Below are 10165 nucleotides of genomic sequence, written 5' to 3'. Positions count from 1 at the left end.
TCCCCCGGGCGAAAGCCTCGCGAGAGCTGCGTCCGCTCCGTCGCAAACCCAGCCGCCCTCGCGAGAGCTTGAAAGGATGAGGCGGAGGGGAGGGGAAAAATTAAGAAGGCGCTTTTGGTTTTCCTTTTTTCTCCGTCCCGCTTCCGGGCGCGTCTGTTGCCAAGGGCAACCGAGGGTACCCCTGGCAACCTGGTGCCCATGTTGACCTTGGGCAAAGTAGGCCCGAAAGGCAGGCAGGGCCAGCCTAAGACGGGGAAATCCTTTGGCATCCCCCTCTTCTGGGGGGTGCAGACCTTCCTGGATCTTTTGATTTATTAGTTTATCGATTATATTATTATATTGTATCATATTGACCACGTTGATCCCGCTTTCTATAATCCAGGGGTCTTCAAACTTGGCCTTTTTATGACTTGTGGACTTCAACTCCCAGAATTCCTCAGCCAGCGTGCCTGGCTGAGGAATTCTGGGAGTTGAAGTCCACAAGTCATAAAATTTATTTTATTTATTAATTTATTAATGGGACTTATATCCCGCCCTATCTCCCGAAGGACTCAGGGCGGCTAACAACAATAACATATAATAAGTACAGAGATTAAGATAAAATTAAAATTAAAGTCAAGGGCCAAGTTTGAAGACCCTTTGCTAATTTTAATGGTGACATTTCTGAAAGTGTGAGAAAGAGCTGGGAATAAGCTACCCCCCCCCAGACCGATCCCTGCCTTTTGGGTCAGTGTTTCTTGGGTGGACTTCAACTCCCAGAATTCCCCAGCCAGCATTAGTTCTGGGAGCTGAAATCCATTGATCTTGGCTGGGGAATTCTGGGAGTTGAAGTCCACCCAGCTTAATGAGGCTGAGGTTCGGACACACGGACACACACACACACACATACACACACACAAAGACAGCTTCAGTGAAATGAAACCATGGGGTTTCTGCCAAACCACCATTGGCTGAGTCTGAAAGATCGTGATTTTAGAACAAATAATCAAGGATGGCGATACTTTGGCTGTGCTTTTGAGATGTTCCTTCCCATAGGGTAGGAATGAAAGTAACTTAAGTACAAAGTGCCCACAGTTATCCAATAAATCGGAAAAGATTTTTCACTGCTCCTACATCTAATTACTGCCATCTTTCAGCTTTTAGGAGAAAGCGTGTTTGAAGGTTAAATTTACTTCTTTTAAAAAAAATAAATAATAAAAGCACCAACGTGGGTAAGACCACACACTGGTATTTGAGAGCTAGTAATGTTAATAAAGGGACGTGGTGGCTCGGTGGGTTAGGACGCCGAGCTTGTCGATCAGAAGGTCGGCAGTTTGGTGGGCCGAATCCCGAGTGCCGCGTAGCAGAGTGAGCGCCTGTTACTCGTCCCAGCTTCTGCCAACCTAGCAGTTCGAAAGCACATCAAAATGCAAGTAGAAAAATAGGGACCGCTACGGTGGGAAGGGAACAGCGTTCCGTGCGCCTTTGGCGTCTAGTCATGCCGGCCACATGACCACGGAGACGTCCTCGGACAAGCGCTGGCTCTCTTCGGCTTTGAAACGGAGATGAGCACCGGCCCCTAGAGTCGGAAACGACTAGCACGTGTGTGCGGGGGAACCTTTATCTTTAATGTTAATAAAACTGTTAACTCTCCCTCCTTCCTTGTCTGGTATCGGCAGGCCCATCGGGAGAGTTACACTTATAAACGTGCAGTTTTCTCCCTGCTATGAAAAAAAACCCGCACAGATTTGTACAGATCAGGCTGCTCGCTGTGAAAGAAAAAAAAAAACCCAGCCAGAATTGCTATTTTCCTTTGATTATTTGACAGCCCTGTGGAAGCCTGATCATGTCATCTTCATTATGAAAAATGGATGATATTATCCTGAACTTACCTTGACTTTTTAATAGCGGGGAGGGATAAATTCCCCAGCATATCACATTTTTGTTTCAGAGAAAATTTTCCGTCAGATTGTTTCCAAGGTCTGCCTTTTCTCTCCCGTGCTCAACCTCTCCCTTTTTCCTTTCATAAAAAGTGATTTTTTTTCCTTGTCTTTTTTGTCCAGGAGTTGGAAACATTTCCCATTAAGCATTTCCTACTCCTTGGGATAAAGGTTAATGGAGGAAGAAAAGCCACGCAAAGGTCAGTGGGATTTTGTGTTGATAACAGATAGGCCAGCAGTTAAAACTCATCCAATGTAATTGTAGACATTTATTATGGGACGCCCCACATTACACAGGTTTTACAAGCACTTTTCATAACGCGAGCCTGAATTACATAAAAGATTCTGGCTGGCTTAAATGGATTTAAAGGAAGGTGGGAGAAATTCAACATGGACTAGCCAGGAAAAGCAAAAAGGGAATTTTCACATTCCGAGATAATACTCTTGCTTTTCTTTCTTCCCTGTGAACCCTAAATTGCTAGATACAGCAAAATCTGTTGGATTTGCATCCACATATTCAGCTTGGGGCGTCCCTGTTTCGGTTCCAACTGCATGTCTGAACTGTCCCACTCAGTCATCTAGAAAAGAAAGACTCCATTTGTTTTTTGCCAAGAGTATACTTTACTGAAGGGATGCGGTGTGGCTCAGTGGGTTAGGACGCTGAGCTTGTCGATCAGAAGGTCGGCAGTTTGGCGGGTCGAATCCCGAGTGCCGCGTAACAGAGTGAGCGCCTGTTACTCGTCCCAGCTTCTGCCAACCTAGCAGTTCGAAAGCACGTAAAAATGCAAGTAGAAAAATAGGGACCACTATGGTGGGAAGGTAACAGCGTTCCATGCACCTTTAGCGTCTAGTCATGCCGGCCACATGACCACGGAGACGTCCCCGGACAAGCGCTGGCTCTTCGGCTTTGAAATGGAGATGAGCACTGGCCCCTAAGTTGGAAATGACTAGCACACATGTGCAGGGGATGATGAATCAAAAGTTGGAATTAAGATTGCTGGGAGAAATATCAACAGCCTAAGATATGCAGATGATACCATTCTAATGGCAGAAAGTGAAGAGGAACTAAAGAGCCTCTTGTTGCGGGTGAAGAAGGAGAGTGCAAAACTTGGGTTGAAACTCAACATTAAGAAAACCAAGATCGTGGCATCCGGCCCTCTCAATTCCTGGCAAATAGATGGGGAAGAAATGGAGGTAGTGACAGATTTTATTTTCCGGGGCTCCAAGATCACCGCAGACGGGGACTGCAGCCAAGAAATTAAAAGACGCTTGCTCCTGGGGAGGAAAGCCATGGCAAAACTAGACGGCACACTAAAAAGCAGAGACATCACCCTACAACAAAAGTGCGTATAGTCAAGGCTATGGTCTTCCCAGTTGCAATGTACGGCTGTGAAAGTTGGACCGTAAGAAAGGCTGAGCGCCAAAGAATGGAGGCTTTTGAGCTATGGTGCTGGAGAAGACTCCTGCGAGTCTCTTGGACTGCAAGGCGATCAAACCGGTCAGTCCGAGAGGAGATCAACCCTGACTGCTCTTTAGAAGGCCAGATCCTGAAGCTAAAACTCAAATATTTCGGCCACCTAACGAGAAGGAAGGACTCACTGGAGAAGAGCTTCATGCTGGGAAAGGTGGAGGGCAAGAGAAGAAGGGGACGACGGAGAAGGAGGTGGCTGGATGGAGTCACTGAAGCAGCAGGCATGAGCTTAAATGGACTCCAGAAGATGGTAGAGGACAGGAAGGCCTGGAGGAACGTTGTCCATAGGGTCGCGATGGGTCAGACTTCACAGCTGACAACAACAACAATGCTTTACTGAAGCTTAAATGGTTACAGAGGTAGCTTAAGCTGAATCTGAGGTTTCCCCGTGCAATGAAGTGCTTGTATATTGTTCAGGAAAGAGGTGCTTGTTCCCAGCTCTGCATATCTTTACTTGACCTTGGCTGGCTGGACCTTCTCAGAAGACTCAGCTGAGCTTCCATCCTCCCCTTCTTCCTTCCAGTCCAATCGTCACCTCTCCCCCTCCCCACCATTGCTAGTGTCAGGCTGTCAACTCATGAAGCTTGGATAGGAATAGGAGAGACATGGCCATGACAGTGTGGAGCTTTTCCACCAGCTGAAATGTACCCTATGAAATAAGAAATGCACAGCATTTAAATTGTTAGAATAAAGTCAGCTATTTCTGCCAAGAAAAAAAAACAAAACAACCACCAAGTATCTCCTCTGTCATTGCTTTCCCCCTTTCTTCTTCATCCTCCTTTGATTTCATTTATACAAACGTGTCACGAAGGAACATAAAACTCAAAAGGCCTCTTTACTATCTGATGCACCGCACAGAAATCTCCTTAAATGGCCATGATGTGCCTGGGAAATGTCCTGGAAACCTTGTTCCATTCTGTTTTTCCTTCCGTTCACTTCACTGGTTGAACCGTTCAGGGGTGGGTTTTTTTTGGAGTGTGTGTGTGTGTGTGTGTGTGTGTGTGTGTGTGCGTAGGGTGGGCAAATCAAGAAAGATGTGACGCACATCTGACAGGCTTTGAAAACCCTTAAAAGAATGCAAAACATCTCTGTCTTTTTGTTAAATGCTTTCCGCTGCTCTTAAAGGAAAGGAAGCCTTGCTAGAAATCAATAAATAAATAAATCCATTTTTACTTAGCTAAGCCTTAGGAAAGGGCATATTGTCACTGACAATGCGATCCCAAATACCCCTGATTAAAGACATATGGATGCAGCTTTGTAAAGGCGTTCATCTGTCAAGCTAACCTTTCTTTTGTTTCGGCACCATGACACACAACGCTGCCCCTTTTCTTTAGGGCTCTGATAAAATAAACCTTGCTTGCTCTCTTTTTCTGTGTGTGTGTGTGTGTATATATATATGTAACCGGCGCTCACTCTGCTACGCGGCACTCGGGATTCGACCCGCCAAACTGCCGACCTTCTGATCGACAAGCTCAGCGTCCTAAACCACTGAGCCACCACGTCCCTTACACACACACACACACACACACATATATATGTGTGTGTGTGTGTGTGTGTGTGTGTGTGTGTGTAAATTTTAGATTGCAATCTAAAATTTACACAAATATGAGCTGTCACTATTGTGACTACTGCCTGTCAATGGCCTTCAGTTAGGCTGAAACAGGAAATAAATATAAATAAATATATATGCCATATAAATAAATATATATGCCATGTTCTAGGCACATAGTTGAAAGTTTCTTTAAGATGTTTTTTAAGTTCGTTTTTTTCTCCAGCTCACTTAAGAGGTGAGATGTTCTGTAATGCTTAAAACAATTCATTGAAAGGCAAGATGGAACGTAACCTGCCAAATTCCTAGAGCATAATTTGAATGTGAATTTGGACATCAAGGCAGCCTAAGAGCTCAGTTTAGTCATGGCCAGATGCAATTTTAATTCAGAAACATGTGCATTGAGTTTTTGAAGGATAAGTCATCCCCTTAGTACTCCTTTCTGAACTCATTATTCCCCCCCCCATAAATCTGTAGTTCAAGGAAAGAGTATTTTCTGTTACCCGTGGAGAGGCAAATGATGGGCGGTTTGATTCGCTATAAAAAAGAAAAAAAAGATCAAACAGCTGCTTTTTGAGTTGTGCCTTTTTTCTTCTGCCTTTACCCCAAATATTTGCATTAAGCTCACGGGCCAAAAAATGTTTGTACTCTCAGCCTGAGGGAAGTAGTTTGAAATGAGGACCAGCTGCTTGTCCGCAACTGTTTATAGGAAGGCTGTGTTTTAAATGATTACATTTGCTAGGTTGAGCGGAGGGCGGACTCCAAAGCCTCGCCTAGAGAGGATTCAAAGCATATGCTTGCAAACATGCTCAGATGGCTTACGTAGGCAGCCTCTGCACATCGCATCAAGCCCCGTTTTGTTTAGCCAAGAATTGCTGGATAAGCATCGTTCGGTTGGGTTCACACAGCACACTATAAAACACCCATTGGGAGAATGCAAGGAGGAACCCATGCACTTGGTTCTTTCCTAAATTGCCCTACCAGGTAGAGCCCTGGAAATTTGTTGCGTTTAATAAGACGCGACGTATTATTTTTATTCATGACGGTTTAAGCCACTCGAAAGCCACTCGATGGAGATTTTTTTTTCCTTCACCCTAAAAGGCAGAGTACAGTTCAAGTACAGGTTCCAATTTAGGAGCAGAAACCAGGTTTCAAACTTAATGTAAAACGCATCACGTCTGATTGAAATATGTGGCGTCGAGAACATTTTGGCAAGTTTAATTCAATATCGCTGAGGATTCTTTTTGAGACTGTCGGATGGCCCTAACCCTAACCCTAACCCTGGTCATAGATCATTGCAATTTTGAGAAGAAGCTTTTACAAGGTGCCCAACCTCATTATAGGAGTCGGTTAACCCCAAACACCCTGCGTACTCCTGCCTGGGTATTAGCGTCCCCGGAGTGCCTCTGATGCGATTCCTGAAATGTAAGGAAATGAGTCTTAACTGGCTGTGGAATCCTGGTTAGTTGCGAAGTCGTGTCCGACCCATCGCGACCCCCTGGACAACGTTCCTCCAGGCCTTCCTGTCCTCTACCATCTTCTGGAGTCCATTTAGGCTCATGCCTCCTGCTTCAGTGACTCCATCCAGCCACCTCCTTCTCTGTCGTCCCCTTCTTCTCTTGCCCTCGATCTTCCCCAGCATTAGGCTCTTCTCCAGTGAGTCCTTCCTTCTCATACTGCCTTGTCGTGGCGAAGGGGCTTGCGCAGTTCAATGAAGCTATGAGCTATGCCGTGCAGGGCCACCCAAGACGGACAGGTCATAGCAGAGAGTTCTGACAAAACGTGATTGACTGGAGAAGGAAATGGCAACCCACTCCAGTATCTTTGCCATGAAAACCCCATGGACAGTGGAATCCTATTTCCTTTGAAATGTACCTTAGCAACCTGCCAGAAAGGTGAATTGAGGGGAAGGAAGCCTGAAAAATTGTAGCCATTCTGAAATTAAAAAGGTAAAGTTTCCCCCGCACGCGCGTGCTAGTCGTTTCCAACTCTAGGGGGCCGGTGCTCATCTCCGTTTCAAAGCCGAAGAGCCAGCGCTTGTCCGAGGATGTCTCGGTGGTCACGTGGCCGGCATGACTAGACGCCAAAGGCGCACGGAACGCTGTTACCTTCCCACTGTAGCAGTCCCTATTTTTCTACTTGCATTTTTTACGTGCTTTCGAACTGCTAGGTTGGCAGAAGCTGGGACGAGTAACAGGCGCTCCCTCTGCTACGCGGCACTCGGGATTCGACCCGCCAAACTGCCGACCTTCTGATCGACAAGCTCAGCGTCCTAACCCACTGAGCCACTGTGTCCCTCTCTTCTGAAATTAGGTGGCATTTATTATCACAGGAGGCATAAAGAACCTCAGCCAGGGAACCCTGGCGATTAGAAAAATTCAAATATAAGAAACTCATCAACTCCAGGAAGGAGTGAAATCGAAGCAGGAGAAAAAGGCAATGGAAGGACTTTGCCCGTTTGCCTATGGGGTCTCCATAAGGGAGATGTCATTAGTTGTAAAAGGTGAATTTGGGGTACCAGGAATCACCCTGAATTCCAGGCTCTCCTGTGTATTTGCAGTGATGGAAAAGAGGGAATGGATTCCTCCAGGAATTTCCAACTGGTGGTTTGGCTTCCAAACCAAGAGCATCTTGTGTCAGGAAATGGTGACTCCCGTCGGAAAAGGCAGCGTGGTTCACCTCTGGCAGGGGAAGAGCTGAGGCCACTGAACATGCGAAGGGGATCCAGCCCATCTTGAGTGCAGGTTATGCTTCTTTTGGCATGCTTCCCCCAAAAGGGGCCTTCATTTGTGCTTCTCGCCCTTCACTCTGCGGCAGTTTCTCAAACTTGCCAACTTTGAGGCGTGTGGGCTTCGACTTGGCTGGCCGGGGAATTGTGGGAGTTGAAGTCCGCACACCTCCAAGTTGCCCAGTTTGAGAAGCTGCTCTACAGTTTTGGCAGGGAGAACCGTCTTCCGGTTGAGCTCCGGATGGCGCCCGACCTGCGCTCCTTCCGGCGCGATTTAAAGACGTATCTCTTCGAACAAGCTGGCCTGGCCTGATGGGATGGGGTTGGGTTTTTACTATTTTTAATGTGTTTTAATCTATTGTAAGAGTTGTGGGCATTTGTTTAATCTCTTTTAATGTTTGTATTTTGTCTTTTAACATGTATTGCCCTGTTCACCACCCTGAGTCCTTCGGGAGAAGGGCGGTATACAAATAAAATTAATAATAATAATAATAACTTTCGGTTTCTGCAGATTGATGGGAGCCAAGAAGCGTAGGCTGGTGCATGGGAATTGTAGTCCAGCTACTGGAGGAATGGCGGGAAATGATTAAACGCGGAATCCAATTCATACTTGGGACGATTCTGGGAAAGATAATCAAGCAATGAAACGCCTAAAGGCAAACAAAGTCATGACCAAAAGCCAAGATGGGTTTGTCAAAAACAGATCGTGCCAGACCAATCTTATTCCATTCTTTGACCAAGTGACAAAATCAGTGGAGCAGAGGAATGCTGTGGATATAATTTACTTGGACTTCACTGAGGCATTTGATAAAGTAGATCACAACCTTCTACTCGATAAGATAGAAAAATGCGGGTTAGACAGCATCACCACCAGATGAATTCGTAGCCGGCTGACCGGCCGTGCTCAGCGTGGGGTCCTCAATGGAACCGCATCTACATGGAGGGAAGTGTGTAGCAACAGATGGAAACTCATCAAGCAGAGAAGCAACCTGGAATTAAGGAGAAACTTCCTGACTGTTAGAACAATTAACCAGTGGAACAACCTGCCTCCAGAAGCTGTGAATGCTCCAACACGGGAAGTTTTTGTCTGAAATGGTATAGGGATTGGACTAGATGACCTCCCTTCCAACATTATCATTTATTATTATTATTAATTATTATCATCTTTTATTCATTAAAGATAATTATAATAATTATCATTATTATAATTATTATCATTATTATTAGCCCTAATAAGCAGGCATATACATAGAATGAAGGCTACTGCTAAGCTTGTAAGCCGTCCTGAGTCTTCGGAGAAGGGCGGGATATAAATGGAATTAAAATAAAAAATAAAATAAAATAAATCATCAATTATTATTATTAACAACAGCAATAACAATCAGCAATTGTAGCAATCATTGACGGATTGATGACGGGTTTTTTTTAAAATGTTTTAATTTTTTAGAATTGTTTAGTTAATTTATTTTGGGGCAGTTTATTTAATCTCTTTTAACTTTGGTATTGTTGTTTTTTATGGTTGTTAGCTGCCCTGAGTCCTTCGGGAGATAGGGCGGCATGTAAGTCCCAAAAATAAATAAATAAACAAATCATAGCAATAAATCATAATAAAATAATAATAATGTAGCAATAAATTATTTATAGCAAATAGTTATAATAGTAATAATAGTAATAACAATAACAAATAATATAAGTAATAAGTAAGTAATAAATTAATAATAATAAATCATAATAAAATAATAATAATGTAATAATAAATTACTTATAGCAAAGTCATTAGTAATAATAGTAATAACAATAACAAATATAAGTAATAAGTAAGTAATAAATTAATAATAATAGTAAATCATAATAAAATAATAATAATGTAGCAATAAATTATTTATAGCAAATAGTCATAATAGTAATAATAGTAATAACAATAACAAATAATAATATAAGTAATAAGTAAGTAATAAATTAATAATAATAATAAATCATAATAAAATAATAATAATGTAGCAATAAATTATTTATAGCAAATAGTCATAATAGTAATAATAGTAATAACAAATAGTAATATAAGTAATAAGTAATATAATAATAATAATAATAATAATAATAATAATAATAATAATAATAATAATAATAATAATAATAATAATAATAATAATAATAATAAAAAATTTATACACCCCTTGCCTCCCCCACACCTCTTCTTCTCACCCTCCCCCCCCTGCCCTGGCACTCCAATGGTCCTTCCCGCCGCCCTCCTCCCCGAGCGCGCAGGCGCGGGATGGCCTCCCGCTCCATACTTGGCGATGCCCGGCGAGCGGCCCTCTGATTGGCTCGGCGTGGCGCGAGGGGGAAAGGGAGGGGAGGAGGAAGAACGGGAGGGGCTCCCCGCGCCGGCGCGCGCTGCCTGACCCGGATGTGCAACTGCTAGGCAACGGCGGAAGTGGTGGTGGTGGTGGCGGTGGTGAAAAAAAAAAAAGGAAAAAAAAGCGGAGTGGGGGGGG

The 10165-nt window shown here is 43.9% G+C and overlaps 1 protein-coding gene across 1 annotated transcript in view; it reads left to right on the top strand.

The window, feature by feature from the left end:
• Positions 1-5752: 5752 nt before the first annotated feature.
• Positions 5753-10165, top strand: part of UBR4 (ubiquitin protein ligase E3 component n-recognin 4) — a gene marked incomplete at its 5' end in the record, with an annotated part of 94000 nt that continues 89587 nt past the window's right edge. The window contains 1 exon segment of the mRNA XM_083375656.1: positions 5753-5761. Within this exon segment, the coding sequence (XP_083231782.1) occupies positions 5753-5761 (9 nt within the window).

Source organism: Vipera ursinii, assembly GCF_947247035.1.
Source record: "Vipera ursinii genome assembly, chromosome: 17".
Classification (NCBI taxonomy): Eukaryota; Metazoa; Chordata; class Lepidosauria; order Squamata; family Viperidae; genus Vipera; species Vipera ursinii.
Note: the sequence above shows the minus strand (reverse complement) of the source record. Positions and strands in the feature narration are given on the sequence as shown.